Source organism: Dipodomys spectabilis, unplaced genomic scaffold, assembly GCF_019054845.1.
Source record: "Dipodomys spectabilis isolate Male_0828 unplaced genomic scaffold, ASM1905484v1 ptg000059l, whole genome shotgun sequence".
In the NCBI taxonomy this organism is placed as follows: Eukaryota; Metazoa; Chordata; class Mammalia; order Rodentia; family Heteromyidae; genus Dipodomys; species Dipodomys spectabilis.
The window spans coordinates 2,233,044-2,251,214 of NW_024870736.1; the positions used below are offsets into that span (position 1 = coordinate 2,233,044).

Genomic DNA, 18,171 nt, shown 5'->3' on the forward strand with positions numbered 1-18,171 from the left:
ATTTTTGTCAGATCAACTCCTAAATGCTTTATGGCTTTTTATTTTATTGAAAATCATTTCCATTTCTTGTCTGACTGCAGCTTAGAACTTCCAGTATGAGGCAGTAAGAGCACATATTCTTAATATATTGAATAATTTTTTTGCACTACGTAGCTTAGGTCAGACTTACAGGCCTTCCTCAGGCCTAGCCCCTGATTCTGTATTCTATTTGTGTGAGTGTGTGTGTGTGTGAGAGAGAGAGAGACAGAGAAAGACAGAGACAGAGACAGAGACAGATTTGGGGAGGGAGAGGGAGCCTGCGTGCACATGCTAGAACTCAGGGTCTTGAATTCTTGCTTGTTTGCTCATAGCTGGTACTCTACCACTTGAGCCATGTCTCCTATCTGGTATTTTATCAGTTAATTGGAGATGGCATCTCACAGACTTTTTTTCATGGTCTGGCTTCAAATCTCCATCTTTTAGCTAGGATTATTGGCTTCAGCCAATGGTGCCCATCTCTCTGGCTGGTTTTTGACATCAGGGAAAAATATTCTGTCTTTCACAATTAGTTATATTGTCTGTGGATACCCTTTTATCAGACTGGGGATGTTCTTGAGAGTCCTAATTAGACTTCTCAGAAATGGATGCTGGCCAGGCGCTGGTGGCTCATGCCTGTAATCTTAGAGACTCGGGAGGCTGAGATCTGAGGATCACGGTTCAAGCCAGCCTGGGCAGGAAAGTCCATGAGATTCTTATCTCCAATAAATCACTACAAAACTGGAAGTGGCGCTGTGGCTCAAGCAGTACAACACTCACCTTGAGCTGAAGAGCTGAGGGATAGTGCCCCACAACCAAAAAAGAAAAAAGTAAAAAAAAAATGGATGTTGAATTTTTTCAGGTACCTTTTGTGACATTACATTGATGAATCTTTGAGTGTTAAGCCTACATTTCTTAGATAAACCCCATTAGACCATATTGCAGGAATATTATTTCTAGTTTTGTTTTCTTATACCATTTCTGGGTACCAGGGTAGTTTTGCTACAAGGGTTATTCTGGCCTTATGCTCCTTCCTCGGGGCTGGGAAGGTAGCTCAGTGGCAGAGTGCTTGCCTTGCATGCCTGAGGCCCTGGGTTCGATTCCTCAGCACCACATAAAGAAAAAAGCCGGAAGTGGCGCTGTGGCTCAAGTGGTAGAGCGCTAGCCTTGAACTGAAGAGCTGAGGGACAGTGCCCAGGCCCAGAATTCAGGACCCACAACCGATCCCCCCCCACCCCCAAAAAAAAATTGCTTATGCTCCTTCCTCTCTGATTGGGCTGAATTTCCTATATACGTGTGTGTGTGTGTGTGTGTGTGTGTGTGTGTGTGTGTTATGCTCCTTCCTCTCTGATTGGGCTGAATTTCCTGTGTGTGTGTGTGTGTGTGTGTGTGTGTGGTGCTGGGGATGGAACCCAGGGCCTCACACATGCTTGACACGCATTCTATCACTGGTCTAGCCCTCTAATTCTATAGATATTTTTAACTACAATTTAAATTTTGTTGATACAAGGTTATAGGACTACCCATTTCTTCCTGAGTGAGCTTTAGTAACATGCACATTTCAAGAATTAGTCAAATTCTTCCATGGTATTGACTTTATGAGGATAAAAGTGTTTCTAAGTCATTTAAATCCTTTTATATCTACAGGATCCTTACCTGTCAACTTCCTCATCCCTTATGCCTTACTTAGTTTGTGGGTTTTTTCCCCCTTGATAAATCTGGCTGGACATTTTACTTATCCATCCATCCATCCATTCATCCATCCATCCATGTATTCAACTTTTCTCAAACCAAGCTCATGCATCTAATGGTCTTTTTAAAAATTTTTCTTGAATCTCACCTTGACTCTCATTATTCCTTTGCTTTCATTTATTTCTAATTTAATTTTCTTTCCAGTTTCTCAGAGGAATGAAATAGCTAATTTTGAGATGTTCTAAGACAGTCATTTAATGCTATAAAGTTCCCTCTAAGAATTACTGTAGCAACTGGGTGCAGGTAGCTCATGTTTGTAATTCTAGGTACTCAGCAGGATGAGATCTGAGGATCACAGTTCAGAGCCAGCCCCAGAAATAAAGTCTGTGAGATTATCTCCAATTAACCAACAAAAGGCAGGAAGCAGAACTGTGGCCCAAGGGACAGTGCCCAGGTCCGGAGTTCAACCCTTAGGACCAGCATGCATGCACGCACGCACGCACCCATGCAAACACGCACACACACACACACACACACACACACACACACACACACAAAACCCCCTCTCCCAACTGCTTTAGTGGTTACTATTATTGTGTGTATTATTATTACAGTGGTATATTATTTTAAACCTTTTACTCAGGTTACCTTCCTGTTTCTTTTTAGAGCTTTTCTTTGATCTCTGAGTTACACAGTTACCAAATATTTCAGAGATTTTTAAGAATGTTACTGATTTTTAACTAATTAATTTTTTTTTTTGCCAGTCCTGGAGCTTGGACTCTGGGCCTGGGCACTGTCCCTGAGCTTGTTTTGCTCGAGGCTAGCACTGTAGCACTTCTGGCTTTTTCTGTATATGTAGTACTGAGGTTTCAAACCCAGGTCTTCATACATGTGAGGCAAGCACTCTACCACTGAGCCACCTTCCCAGCCCTTGATTTTTAATCCTATTAGTAACAGAGATTACATAAATCTATCTTTTTAAATCTGAAATTATTGAATAGGCATGTTCTGCCTCCACACAAATTCCATATACACTTGAGAAAGATGGGTGTCTGCTGTTGCAGGGTAGAATATTCTATAATTATCAGTTTCTGTTGGTTGATAGTGTTGGTCATATCTGCTATATTGTTGGTGATTTTCTGCCTATTTACCCATACAGAGAGACATTAAATTTGACAATGTGCAATTGTGCATTTCTCCTCAAAGTTGTTTTTGCTTCGTGTGTTTTGAAGTTTGTTTTTTCACTAGTTGACTATAAAGACAAGCATCTTCAATGTCTTCTGTCCACTGTTTCTGACATCTCTTGCCTAATTTACATGCTTTGTAGTAATTTTTAAAACTATGAACCTAGATTGTGGAACCTTTTGAGTTCCCTCAAAACAAGAGGAACTTGTACACATGCACACTTACATTTCTGCCCAACTTCAGAACAATATTTTCCTTTAGCACAGGCAGTCTTCCCTGCTGCTCCAGAAGCCGAGGGGATAAGGATGCAAGGGAACAGATAGCTCCATTCACAGTTTGCCCTGGTGCTAAGTCTATGCTTTGGGGGAGTCTCAACTTTATGTCTCCCTCTTAGTTCTTCTACCTTGTCAGGACCTAAGTTTTCTTGGCTTCTCTGCTGCTCCTCCCTCACCTGAGGCTGTCAAAAGAAAATTCACATTCTTCTAGTTACTCTGGATTTTGGCTTCCATTGAATTTTTTGCTTTTCCTTTTTAAAACTCAAATTTCAATTTCTGAATACATTTATAGTATATTTTTCCCTGTATATTGTGAAAGCTGTTTTTTTATTGGGTCCACATCAGACATTGATAGAAATAAAATGGAACTTGTTGGTTAACAATTCCAAGTTCCCACAGGTCCTTCCCTGATCCAGAAGCAATAAACACAGTGAGCACAGCTGATGAGGACTCAGGCTGGCCTGACATCCAGGCTCATCTACTAGCAGGGAGAACTCAGCAGCTTCCTTACCATCCTGTGCTTCAGTTTCCTCATAGGGGTGAGGAGAAATTGAGGAGGGAATAAATGAAGAGCCTTACCACAAGGACAGGTCTTGGGAAGGGTGATACAGGTCTTCTTCTCATTGCTTGAAAAAAGCTGCAATGAGCAACAGCATCCCTTACTCAATGGTCCCCTCATTCCAGCTGTCATGACAGTGCAGTGAACACAACCTGTGCTTGCACTGACGGAGAGAACAAGTCAGTCACTGAGCATGCACCTGCTGCCATGTGGATAGGCTGAGCAGGCCAGAATGCAAGCAAATGGTGAGCTGAGGAACATCATCAGTGCACAGACCCACACATACACAAATGAAGAAATCAGAAAACAACAGTGACAACAAATAAACAGATTTTAAAATTCAGTATTGCTTAGGGAGGACAGTCATCGAGTGTTCCAACAGCCATCTGAAGCCAATAGTCCTGGTTATTAAAAATCACAAAGTTGTACATATGTTCACCTCCTTTGTGAAAATCATGCTCATTCTCTCTCCAGGAAACAGGGCTGTCTGCAAAGCCTTGAACTGACAAGGTAATCCACGGAGCCAGCTTTGGTTCATCAAAGTAATGACTGAAAAAGACAGATCATCCTTAACAAAATGGGAGATGGAGGAATGTCCACACTTACTTTTTAAAAGTACATTCACTGTTGAAAACGAACTTTATCACTTGGTGGGGGGGAGGGATGTAGAGGGAGGAGTTGGGGAGGTATGGAGGGAAGCGATAGTAGGGGAAAAACAAAGGTGTGGCTAACAATGCTTGATAGGAAATGTACTCATTACCTTACTCATATAACTGTAACCCCTCCGTACAGTATCTTTACAATTTAAAAAAAAGCAAATTAAAAAAAAAGAATCTATTCAGGATGTTCTAATGATCTTAGAGTCTGGCTTTAACTTATACAAACTAGCAGGTGCAGAGTAAGTTCCTGATGCTATATTGTAAGTTCCATAAAGATCAACACACTACACACAAAACAAAAGTCACAGTTCTCCCCCTACTTCTGGAACATTGTTGAAGATTCAAAGAACCATGTTAGGGGTTCAGCTAAGGGTAGAACACTTGTCTAGTGTGTGCAAGGCCTGGACTTGATGCTCAGTGCCACAAAACAAACCAACAATGACAAAAAAACCCCAAACCACAAAACCCCACACAGTATATAAGGATGTTTCCTTCCAGTAAGAGTAATGTTTTTAGACTGATTTGTGGAATATCACAGAGTAATTCACCAAATTCATCAAAAACTGTCCTTTTTATTGTAGAAAACGAAAGTACTAAGCTAATAAATAGAAAAAAAAAAGATATTGGGTTCAAAAGAGAAAAACCCTCCCAGTCACAAGTGCCTCAAATTTGCAATACTAGCTACTCAGGAGGCTGAGTAGTTAGAGAAGTTTGAAGCCAGCCTGGGCAGAAAAGTTGACAAGCATTCATTCCAATGAGCAACCCAAAATTTGGGCTGGAGGAATGGTACAAGTGGTAAAGTGGCAAGCTGAAGAACATGAGTTCAAACCGCACTGGTGACTAAGACAAGGGTGAAGACTTTAATATGAAGGTATTTTAAAAGGACAGAGAAAACACTAAACAGGATAATTCTCTGTCCTCACATTAGATCCAACGCACACATTGTATTTATAGTTATATATGATCTCCCCACATGACAAAAAAAAAACAAACAAAAAACAAAAACCCTACCACTCTATTCAACACTTAGCATACTGTTAGTGCTTAGTGAGTCAAAGAACTCCAATGCTGGACAAATCTTAGGTATGTTTGGGCTAATCAACTCTCTTCTACCCTATTTCTGTCCACACCACTTCAGATTAAACATTTTGTACATCTCCAGTACTAAAAGTTAAATGTAATTCATCCCACAGAATTCATTTTTTGGGGGTTTTTTTTTTTTGAGTGATGTTCTAACTGATTGCATCAAAATGGCTCAGAGTGGAGAAGCAGGAGAAAGAGTAGCTTGTCTGCTCCACGCCTCTGCCTACGTTTTCATTAGAACAGGTGACTGACTCTAGCACATTTCTCGGCAAAGATGACTAAGCCAGATGAAACATAACATTTCTACACTAGATCCCAGGCCAAGAAAAGGGGCATGCCATATGCTCAGTAGGCCACTAGGGCACAAAAAAAAAAAAAATGTAAAAAAGGTGCTTACCACAGCCGTTCCAGCAGGACACAGATCTTCTCTGGAAGGATGAGGCCAGTGATTGTACACAAGCAAGCCCTGGCCACCACTGTGCTTGGCTGGGGACAGCAGTAGGTTGACACAAAATTATTAGGCTCGTTATCTCTATCATGGAGAAAAAGAGGAGATATTCAGAACTACTGTGGAATCACATCCTAAAGAGTACATGTCTAACAAAATAAAACAGCAGGGCACAGCCCTACCCAATTCCCAAGTGTAGATACCTACAGGTCTGCATTACAGAAGACTGCGCCCAGCCACTCAAAGAGCTCTTGGGCACCGCAGGATGACTCTGGCTCTCCTTTAAGCTCACTGCTCTGCAGCACCGGGCACTGCAAATCATTCACTGTGCTCAGCTCTACTTTAGGTTGATGCTTCTGAATTTGGTATTTGGAAAAGTATGACATCATTGTTGAATCTGTTGCACCTTCAAACACACACATATAAGACTGTGTGAAAATCACAAACAACTCTAGTGAATCCCCGGAAGTAACTCGGTCCCTTTCAGCACCATGGGAGACTGGTAGAATTAATATGGCAGATGTGCAAAATTGGGTTCAACTTAGATCATTAAATCTGCTAACTGTTGCTCATACCACACTTCTGTAAACACTTAGATTCTTTCATGCTTTTCCAGGAAATACACAGTGCTTTCAGACCTGCTCTAAATTACTTTCATTTGCTCCAAGAAGAACATTTCAACTCTATACACAAAACCCAAGTGTATGAATATTACTGAACTACAGTATAATCTATACAGTAAACCTAAGAGACAACCAATGACAACTTCCCACAGAAAAATAGGGAATGTAGGCAACAACCTTGGGAGGTAAGAATAGGGCCCTCCACAGGACAGGGCAGCCTGTTTACTGCCCAGTGTCACAACATCTGTCTCCTCCCACACAGAAGCAGGCTCTCTGCCCAGTAGAAAGTGTCGGGTTTTTTATTCCATTCCAAGATGGAACCTTCTGTGTGTACCAGCATCATTGGCCAATTTTGTGTCATTCTGGGACCTGGGACTTGGTGAACTGCTGCAAATGCCAACTCTCACAAGATGGTGAATTTCAGGTGTCATGTTAAATGGAGAGCAGGTAAAGCACTGCCTTTGGGTGTGTGTGAGGGTATCCACACACTGCCATGGCAGTGGAGGTTCTGTCCTCAATGGAGGTGTGCATCATCTGGCTGGCTGGGTGCCCACGACAGGCAAAGGGGCAGTGGAAAGGGAAATTTGATCTTTCTTCTGGAGATGGTACATTCTGGAGTACACACATCCCTTCTACAATTTATTAAGAAAGGTAGAAAAATCATGAATATAACCTTGATATAACTCCAGACATACCTCCAACTTCTCTGTCCTTGGGACTCCAGGACTTGTACACATGGTCCCCTAAGTTCTCAGACCTGTGGCCTTGGATTGAGAAAGACCAACAGCTTGTCTTGAGGCTTCCAGACTTAGGTGGGCATTTCTAGTCTCTAGCTTACAGATGGCTATGACAGACTTCTTGTCCTCCAAATGGTATAAACAGTTTCTTCTATTGAGTTGGTCAGTGTCTGCCTGTCTCTCTTTCCTAGGATGACTGCTATACATTATGGTGACTGTTCCTACTGGTTGGAATGAAATCCTTTGGCTTGGACCAGAGCTCCTACTTTATTAGCTGGCAGACTGAATCTCAGACTCCACACAGTTCCTGAAAAGCTCTGAAAGCAGTCAGAAGGCTTAGGAGCAGAAAGCCACATAAACCCCACTGTAGAGAAGACTTAAAGTGATTAAGAGTTCTGTAAATCTCTCCCCCTTCTGCCTACCACATGTTTCACTAAGTGACACGGATCTTCACAGAACTAGGATCTAGGGAAGCAACCTTGCTTGGCTGTGACCAGAAGTCTCCTACAAGGAGCAGAAGGACATGAACATTTCCAAAATGGACCCACATGCTTCCCCAACCTCTCAAACAAGAGCACTACACCATCATACTTCCTCATGACTGGATCATATATAGTTGGCCAAAGACATAATGCTTGAATAGGAGCAATGTAAGCAGATTAACAAACTTAATAAACAAACCTAAGGAACATCAAAATTTGAACTAAATGTAGTGTTGTAGTCAACTACAAGTTACAAGTTTGAAATGACACTTAATGGTATACCTCTGTTAGTGCCACTATCAATGAGCAAACAGACCACATAGGTCTGTATAACTAGGGGTCTTGTGAAACACTGTAGCCAAGACTACAAGGTGAGCTGGAGGAAAGGAAGTGGAGAAACAGGGGAAAGCTGCCTTCTTTGAACTCAGTTTTAGGATGTCTGAATCTACAGAGAATCCACGAAGATTTAGGCAAATGTTTTCAGACCTAGCTTATTCTGAACTATGGTTCTCAGACCAAGACAAGCAGCTTTTTAAATAATGTTTGAACAAAATACCCTTCACTAAAGTGATGAATAAAAAAAATCAACATTTAGTTATTAGCTTTCAAAATCATCATTGTATTAAGAGCCTGGAGCCATAGGCTCATGCCTGTAAGTTTAGCATTCAGAATGCTAAGATTTGAGGATTGAGGTTTCAAACCCATCCAGACAGAAAAGTCCATGAGACTCTTATCTCCAGCTAACTAACAATAAGCCAGAAATGGAGCTGTGACTCACATGGCAGAGCAACAATCTTGAGCAAAAAACCATTCACTGAGATCATGGGGCCCTGAGTTTAATGAAACATACACACACACAAAAATCAATATACCATTACAAATATTTATTCTTCATACCTGTAGAATGCCAAGCCAAAAGGAAATCAAACTTCAAAGGCTTCTTTTCTTTGAAAGACCAACATATTCTTTTATACTTCTTAGACTCCAACATAAAGGATGAATCCATCAAATCAATGGAAACAACTTAAAAGTAGAAAAAAGAACAGATATTTCATTCTGATATAGACAGTGTGCACATTTTTACAAAGTTTATTATATTGAAAATGATGTTGCTCTTCTTCACTCCTTCAGTTCATCAAGTCTAAACTATCTTTGCAGTGGGTATTTCTAGAATAAGAGCTGTCAACAACAAGTATTATCTTTCTCAGATCAACAAACTAGAACAGGAGTCCCCTGAATCCACTGTGGATGCAGCAGCTTTAACCACTGCTATCCACACTGGATAGTCAGCTGACCAAAAGACTTAGGAAAACTAAAGGAATTCTTTATTAAGAATCAATTGTGAAGCCAGGTTGTCAGTGGCTCACAATCTAGCTACTCAGGAGGCTGGGGATTTGAAAATCAGTTTAAAGCTGGCTCAGGTAGGAAAGTCTGTGAGCTTCTTATCTCCAATAATCTACCAAAAAATGTTAAAGTGGAGCTTTGGCTCAAGTGATACAGCACCAGCCTTGAGAAAAAACGCTAAACACAGTGCCTATGTCCTTAATTCAAATTACTGAGGTTTGAAAAAAAAACACAAAACATAGCAGCTGAAGCTGAAGAGAAGTCGATTCCACAGCAGTCTCCTTTTCCCTCTGTGAAGTTCAATCTGCAGCAGCTCAAGTCCCACTTTCACTGACAAGAAACACAAGCCATGTTTTCTGAACCAAGGTCAGAGGGGTCCTAACCCCGACTGTCCTGCTATAGGAGGATGACAGCTTGGGAGCATTGCCAGACTGGGGAGAATACTCACTGAACTTCCTAATTTTTCTGCCAGAATACTGAGAGGGATGACCTTGAAGTCCAGTTTCTTCATAAGTGTCTTTATCCAGGGATAAAATCAACTTCCCTATAAAACAAAGAGTAGTTCCCATAAGAAAGATGCAAAAACTTCCCTGCTACCAGCATAACTATCCAAATATCAAGACCTGATTTATAACACACAGCCACATGCATATGCAGGTACATACATAGGTATTAACTTGTGTATATTCATCAGTACTATTAACAGCAGTATATAAATTATCTAAATTTCTATTAAGAAATTATTTTTTAAAAATCATAACATACATACTATTTCAAATATTTCCTTGTGCTTTGGAAGTACTGGGGTTTGATTACAAACCTTGCATCACCTGAATCATAGAGCAGACTCTTTTTTGCTTTAGTTTTCTTTCCTTCTTTCTTTTTTATGGTGAGTCTTGAGGCTTGAACTCAGGGCCTGGGCACTGTCCCTGAGCTATTTCATTCAAGGCTATCCCTTACCACTATGAGCCACAATGCTACTTCTGGTTTTCTGGTGATTAATTGGAGGTAAGAGTCTCCTGCAGCCAGGTGCCACTGTCTCATGGCTGTAATCCTAGCTAGCAGGAGGCTGAGATCTGAGGATCACAGTTCAAAGCCAGCCTGGGCAGGAAAGTTTGAGACTCTTATCACCAGAAAACAGGAAGTGGTGCTGTGACTCAAGTGGTAAAGAGCTCACCTTGAGTTCAAGAGCTCAGGGACAGCACCCAGGCCGAGTTCAAGCCCCATGACTGACCAAAACAAAACAAAAGTCTCATGGACTTTCCTGCCCATGCTGCCTTTGAGCCACAATCCTCAGATCTCAGCCTCTTGAGTAGCTAAGGTTACAGGCATAAGCCACCAGCGCCAGGCTACTTTAGTTGTGTTTCAGATAACGTTTTTCTTTTTCCTCAGCCTTAGACAATGATCCTTCTATATTTGAATCCTGGGTAGCAGAGATTATAGACAAGAACCACATCAGTTTGTTGAGATGAGAATCTCACTAACTTCTATGCACGCTGGACTCAAATCTTAAACCTCTCCATCTCTACCTCTTGGGTAGCTGAGATTATAGGTATGCTTTAACATAATTGGGCCTCAAATATCTTTAAAAAATTAAAATCTGTAAGTTACAATCATGTGTGGTGGTACATTTCTATTAGTCCAGCACTACAGAAGCTAAACCACAAGATCTGGAGTTCAAAGCAGTTGGAAGTAAGTTCCAGGCCTTCCTGGGCTACATGGTAACTTCCTGCTCAAAAACAAACAAATTTAAAAAATTGTGAGAACTCTATGCACTGATATGGGAAGACAATTATTATGTGTAACTCCAGGAAAAAGAACGTTGAATACCAATGCAGCACAATGTAATTCAAATATAAAAACATTTACATATGTTGCTAAAATCATAGAACATGCTGGAAGAATTAACATCAAACTGTTCATTCTAAGAATGGAAGTAAGTCAGGATGAACTAGAGACCATCACTTTACTCTGTATAGATCTACATGGTTGGATCTTTTTAAAAAAAGTTATTTTTTATTTTTCTTAGGTAATTCTACAAAGGAGTTATCATTCAACAAATCAGCTCGTAGGTACAATGCATCTTGAACAATAGCACCACTTTCATCAATCTCTCCTTCCCCATCAACACAATGCCTCACTTCAGTTTTATTACTTTCATATGATATGCATTGAATACTATATGTACATTCTTCCCCCTCCCTCTGACCTTCTTACATACAACTTTCAAGTACCAGTTTCCTGGTGCCCATTTGTTTGTATTCCTTTTTCTAAAGAATTACAATGTTGGAATGAATTCTCCCCTGAAAATATCACATTTCAGCTAATAAATTTGTATATAATTGCATATAACTCCACTTATGTGTATCTGTAACATTTCTAAATTAGTCCTAGCTTCCACATAGGAGATAAAACATACATACTTTGTCTCCCTTAGCCTGACATACTTCTTTTCCAGATCTACTCATTTCTCTACAAGTTATATAATATTATTCTTCCTAATAGATGAGTAAAATTCCACTGGGTATATAGACCACATTTTCTGGATCCGTTCATCCAACAATGAACATGACTGTGCAAGTGGCTTTACTATATTCTCATTTGTAATCTTTTGGATGAATTCCCAAGTGGTATTGTTGGTATTACAGAATGCATTTTTTTTTGGGGGGGGGTCCAGTCATGGGGCCTGAACTCTGGGCCTGGGCACTGTCCCTCAGCTCTTCAGCTCAAGGCTAGCACTCTACCATTTGAGCCACAGTGCCACTTCCAGCTTTTTTCTTTTTGCTTATATGGTGCTGAGGAATCGAACTCAGGGCCTCAGGCATGTAAGGCAAGTGTTCTACCACTGAGCCACCTTCCCAGCCCCAGAATGCATTTTTTCTAACGAAAGGGAAAAAGAAAACAATTACCATTGGGTAGCAGACCAACAGTATTATCTTCATCAATATTTGTATTGAATGTGAGTGCATAGCAGGAACCTGTAAGAGAAAGTTAGGAGGAACAATTAAAACACAGAAGACATCACAAGTTAATGCATTAATTTCATGAGGACAGATCTTCCAGCCACCACACCCCACGTAACTCAGTGACCAACACACACAAGGGAAGCTGGAAGACATGGAAGGCTGAGCTCCAGCCAGCTCACTCCCCTCCATCAAGGTTTCTATCCTCAGGCAGAAAAATAATGTCGAATAGAACTTAGTTTCTACAGGTGTTAGCAGAAAGGCACAAAGAAAAAGAGCAGGTAAGCAAATACTCCTCAGAGACAGTTCTAGGTTAATAATCAAAAGCTACTCAGTCTTTCTTCATGGGTTACACAGGGATCAGGGGCCTACCTCTTAGATGTAGGATATGAGATATTGAAAAGTGCCTGCCACAAAGTGTCCATGCCATTAACAAAATAACCTCAGACTTTACAGGAGAAAATGCTGATGTGAACAGATGATATGTCCAGCTTCACACGTAGCCCCAGAGAGACCAGTGATATAGTAACCAGACTTCACAAGCAGACAGCTACAACAGTGTAGGTCCATATATACATAGTGATTAGCTTCTGAAAGGAGGGTGGAATCCCTACAGACACTCTGAAATACAACTTCAAACAATGAATCCAAGAGAATAACTGAAACAAACTAGTCATTACAGCAGATAAAACTGGGACTGAGGGAAACAGAACGAGGTCAGAGACACAAAATCTAAGAAGATTCTCAGGACAGTGTAATCAGAAACTACCACTTAACAGGACTGCAGCAAATGGTAGGACAGGGAAAATGAAGGACAGAGTAATACACACAGGACTACAGATCCTTTCCAAACAAGAGTGTTAGCACGGGTGGTTCATAACTATTATCTACCTACTCAAAAGACTGCTATCACAGTGCAAAGCCAGTCCAGGCAAGAAAGTTCATGCAACTGTTATCTCCATTTAAACACCAAACATGGAGGTTTGGCTCAAATGGTAGAATGCTAGTGGAAGAAGCTGAGAAACAGTACCCAGTGGGTGAGTTCAAGCCCTGGTACAGGCACAAAAAACAAACAGAACAATAAAAAAATAGTCCAAATAACATGCTACAATCTCCTTGTAGTTCCTCATCTTGCCTTGTTCATTATGTGGGATCATGGTTTGTTTTTTACCTTTCCTTACAAAAGTGTTGATGAATTCATGTGTAATTAATTCATGAAGAGGTAAATTCTTCACAGAGTAATAGGGTCCAGTTTCCATGACCAGGCTTTTCAGTTCTTTTGGTAATATCCCACATTCAGGAATGAGAAATGACACCTATTGCAATACATAATACATTTTCATGAAGATTAACCTCAGATTTTTGGAAGTGAGTGTTGCTATTTCTTCACCAGGTTTGCTGGCAACAAACCTCTGAAGTTAACAGACCAAACAGAGAAATTTAACAACTCAAGTTGTTCACTTCTGCATGGCAACCTAATAGTACAATAAAGAAATTAAGCAGAAACTTTTTTTTTTTTTGGTCGGTCGTGGGGCTTGAACCCTAGGCCTGGGCGCTGTCCCTCGGCTCTTCACCTCAAGGAGAGTGCTCTACCACTTGAGCCACAGTGCCACTTCCGGTTTAAGCAAAAACATTTTAATTGGAAAATCTTGCTTGCATTTTACCTTTTGCATATGAGCAATATACTTCAGGTTCTGTTTCTCTTGCTACTTTGTTTTCAAAGAAATACAATTGGAGAGGCTATTTATTGCCAGGTTTACCTTGGAATCCAAGGAGCACAGGGAATTTAGGAACTCTCAATTATTAATAGGCTCCTCAGAGAGCAAAGGGCTCCTGCAGGGTTCAATGTTCTAGAGATGCCACAGGTCAGCCCAGACCTTTTAGGGCAAAACAACTTGACCTACTGACTGAGATGAGCTTTACAAGCAAACCAACAACGTGAAATACCAGCAGATTCCAGCTGTTGCTCAAGTGCTCACACTGAGGCCCAGCCTTAAAGCTCCAACACCAATACCAATGTGTGTCTGAGGGAGTGGGTTACTTAATGTCTGGGACATATCAAACTAACCAATTTCAAATATAAAATGCTTAAACTCGTGCCATCTTAGTTAGGTTTGGGGAATTTCTCGTTTATCAAATCGGCTCCCATCAACGGGTTAGAAAAGCAGGTGGCGTGTTGGGCCAGGGTAGCTCGAGGGGCTGGGAAGAGGCGGGGGTAGACCAGCTGGCCACAGAGGGAATCGGGCAGCGGGAGAACACTGAGGCGGGAAGGAGGCGCGGGGCACCAGCCGATTTCATGTAGACAGCTGCACCTCAGGACGGGCACAGCTGCCTAACTGCCCCGTCCCCGCCCAGCCCCTCACAGGGCTCTCATTCCGGCTGCTGGCTGCTGGGACCCGTTAGAAGTTAAGCCGCGCTTTGGACAGCAAGAACAAGACTCTGCGGGGTCCTACCCTCAAAGGAGGCCTGCCAGCAGGGCATCCTGGGAGTTGTAGTCCTGCACTGCAGAGCTCTAAGGGGCCAGAGCACCACGGAGACTACAATTCCCAGTATGCCTAGAGATGGCCCGCCCCTCCCCGACTGGGAAACTACCGCCACGCGAAGCGTCCTGAGACCTTTCCCCAAACCCTGTCGCGGCCTTAGCGTGCACGGAGGACACCGGCTCACCCGGTAATTGTGATAGTGCGCCTCCACTAGATGCCGGTGGCGTGACTTGTGGTGGCTGAAGTTGGATCTCTCGCAGACTAGCAAGTGCCGGGGCGCCTCTCGGAGCCTTCGCAGCGTGGCCATAGTCTCCACCACTCCTGGACTGCGCTCAGCGCCAGCTCTCGGGCTCCTCCCTTTTTCCTCTTCCCGCCCCTTAGCCACGCCCATGGGTCCCTAAGCCAATCAGTCACCGGCACCGCCTTTCTGCCTCTCCCACCCAGGCCACCCTGACCTTGCGCAGTGCTGCCTCCGGACGACTGTCCTGGGCCCCTGCAAAGTTGAATGCTGGGGAAGTATCCGTGCGGGAAGCTCCCTGTTAGTGTCTGCAGCCCTAAATCCACTCGTGGAGAAGCACCTTTCTGGCTCGCGCGAAGCTAGTAGGAAACTTTTTAAAGCATTTCCTTTCTTCCCTCCATCCCTTAGTTCTTCTGAACCCCTTGGCTGGTGGCTGAGCTGCCCCTACTTGCTTGGGCTGGACCTCCACCCCCCACCCCCGCTCCCACCGGTCCCCGTTCCCTCGGATCGTAGAAAGAAGGACAACATTTTTGGAAAGTCCCAACACAACCAGAAATTCAGCCACCAAGTTCAGTGGTCGCAACGCAGTTTGGGTGTACTTTTCTGACTCTACATGGTCTGTTTTTGCAAGATTTACTTGTTATCCTAAAAGTCAAGACGTTTGAGAAGGAAAATAATACATGAGTTTTGAATTTTAGTCCTGAAATAAAACTCTTTTGGATCTACTTTAAAAAAAAATTTATCGCATCCTGGCTCAAGCCTGTAGTAAGCCTAGCTACTTAAGAGGCTGAGATCTGAAGATGGCAGTTGAAAGCCAGGCCAAGCAGGAAAGTCCATGAGACCCTTATCTCCACCGAACCCCCAGGAAATTCGAAGTTGCGCTTGGCTCAAAGTAATAGAGCACTGGCCTTGAGCTGAACAGGTCAGGGACAGAGCGCAGATGTAGAGTTCAAGCCCCTCGACTGAAAAGAATAAATTTATTGTAATGATAAATTGTTCTTCCATTTTTTAAATAACCCCCAAGTATTACAACACTATATGGTTCTTAAACCAGATAGTTCATAGCTCCAATTTTGCACAGCGAAGTTGCAATTAGAATACTAATGAAACCTCATCCCAAGCTTGCAGCATTGTACAAGAGTAGGAGTAATGAAGCTAAGTAATTTACAAGGCAAATAATAAAAATATTGAAAACTGAAACCATTTTTTAAAATATATGTAATTATATTTTTATTATTTAGATCTTTTACAGAAGGGTTACCATTGTACAAGTCAGGTAATGAGTACATTTCTTTTCTGGACAATGTTACCCTTCCTTCACTTCACCCAGGTTCCTGGTATTCCCCTCCAGTCCTGCACACAATTTACATAACTCCTTTTCTCACATAGTGTATACTGAACAACATGATTGTGTTTCTTCATCCTTCCTCCATTTCTGTGCCTACCTTTGTCCTCACTAAAAAGAAAAACAAAACATACCATCAACAACAATTTAAAAAAAAAACCACCATATTGTTTTTTGTGTTGTGAGTGTTGTTGTGGTGGTCCTGGGGCTGGAACTTGGGCCTGGGTGCTATCTCTGAGTTCCTTTATGCTCAAGGCTATGGCTCTACCATGTGAGCCACAACACCACTTCACAAAACCCATGTTTTCATTTCTTGAATTTCACTTGGATAAATAGTAATTTAAATGTTCAGAAGAGTTACTCCATTGAGTTCTTCTCCTGAAAGTATCTTCCTTTACTCAGACTGTGTGTGAATACCTGAAGTCCTGCATAGGTTATCATGTCCAGTTATATTTTATATGTACCTTCCACATGTGAAAGAAAATATGAGCTGTGTTTCTTTCTGAGCTTGGCTTACCTCACTTAACATGACTTATTCTAGGTCTATCCATTTCCCTGCAAGTGACATACTCTTATTCTAAAGGATGAATAAAATTCCACTTTGTATATGAACCACTCTTTTTTGATCTACTCATCTATGAAATGAGTCATCTTTTCAGAAGATAATTATGGGAAGCAATGGCTGTGATATTAAAAAAAAAAAAAAGGTGTGGTGGGGGGAAGCACAAAAACTCAAAGCAGGTTAGATGAGGGAAAAGGAAGCATGGGAAATTGCAGCCAGGAATCAGAGACAAGCACTGAATCAATGAGTAACTCTATTAGAAACACACAGGCACTATTTTCTTTGCTTAAAGCATTATGTCCTCTCATATGATACATTAGTAGTAAAGAGAGGAGAAAATAAAGGAAAAGGAAGCCTGGTGCCTGTGGCTCATGCCAGTTAACCTAGCTACTCAGGAGGCTGAGGTCTCTGGATTGTGGTTCAAACCCAGCCTGGGCAAGAAATTCCGTTAACCACCAACAAACCAGACATGGCGCTATGACCAAAGTGGTAGAATGCTCACCGCCAGCTGAAAAGCTCAGGGACAGCACCCAGGACCAGAGTTCAAGCCCCACAGAAAAAGGAAAAAGATTAGCTCTCTCCCTCTGAATGTGAACTTGCCCCCCCTTGCCAAAAGTAGTGTGCTCTGGAAACTAAGGATATATGAAAGAAAGACACAAACTGGGGGTAAAACACTCAGAAATAGGACTTCACTGGATATATGTTTTAAACAATTATCTAAAGATGGACACCTGTCTTGAAAGGAAGGTGTGGCAGAATCCATCCTGTTTGAAGGGGAATGAGCAGGCTAACCTTGACAACTCTAGCCCCAATTGATGAAACAGTAACAGCAAGGATGTACCAGGTGTGGGAAACAAGGAAAATTATTCATCCTCCAGTGAACCTAAGAAATCCCCCACCCTACTATGAATAGATGTGATGTTAACTACTCATCGAACCTGCTATTCAATGTGCCACACCCACATTTGGATGAGTACTCTCTATCTTTCCTTCACTTTGCTTTACCAGGAAACTTTCTTGATCTTTACCTTGTGTCCTCAAGTAGTTTTTAAAAACAATATCAAGAACTCAGCACCCAATGGCCAGGCAGAGGCCTTTTCCCTTTTAGAGACCTTCTCCCAGAAGTGGTGCCTGTTAGCAATCTGGCATCAAAATGCACAGAAAGACAAACACTGCCAGGTGCTGATGGCTCATGCCTGTAGTCCTAGCAACTCCAGAAGCTGAGATCTGAGGATTGCCATTCAAAGATCTCCAGAGAACCATCAAAAAGTCTGCTCTGCTGGCAGGCTTTCCTCTCCTGCCGTGCCTCCACTCCTATTCCTCTCTTTCCTCCACACTAACTGTAAAGGGGTGTCCTCTGAACTCCCCTCTCCTCTGGAGTCCAGATGTCACCCGGACTCCTCTCTCCTCCCTCAGGACTGTTTTCCCCCTAACCTCCCCTGTGGCCTCGGAGCCTGCAGCCTGTATATACCCAGATA

At 42.1% G+C, this 18,171-nt stretch overlaps 1 protein-coding gene across 1 annotated transcript; it reads right to left on the reverse strand.

Moving 5' to 3' along the window:
- Nucleotides 1-4,034: 4,034 nt before the first annotated feature.
- Nucleotides 4,035-14,890, reverse strand: LOC122108409 (ribonuclease P protein subunit p40-like). Its single transcript, XM_042680339.1, has 8 exons — nucleotides 14,733-14,890; nucleotides 13,237-13,381; nucleotides 12,012-12,080; nucleotides 9,551-9,646; nucleotides 8,656-8,781; nucleotides 6,124-6,322; nucleotides 5,866-6,000; nucleotides 4,035-4,275 (listed from the first exon to the last, which is right to left on the reverse strand). The coding sequence occupies exons 1-8, from the start codon at nucleotides 14,853-14,855 to the stop codon at nucleotides 4,077-4,079; spliced, it is 1,092 nt and encodes a 363-aa protein (XP_042536273.1). The 5' UTR covers nucleotides 14,856-14,890; the 3' UTR covers nucleotides 4,035-4,076.
- Nucleotides 14,891-18,171: the final 3,281 nt, after the last annotated feature.

What these genes read in the sequence shown, in the direction of transcription:
- LOC122108409 (XM_042680339.1), bottom strand. Translation starts at nt 14,855, where the DNA reads ATGGCCACGCTGCGAAGGCTCCGAGAGGCGCCCCGGCACTTGCTAGTC. An exon ending in CAACACTTTTGTAAGGAAAG is followed by an intron (nt 12,081 to 13,236) that starts GTAAAAAACAAA and finishes TTTCTCTTACAG; the next exon opens with GTTCCTGCTATGCACTCACA. An exon ending in GTCTTCTGTAATGCAGACCT is followed by an intron (nt 6,001 to 6,123) that starts GTAGGTATCTAC and finishes TCTCCATGATAG; the next exon opens with AGATAACGAGCCTAATAATT.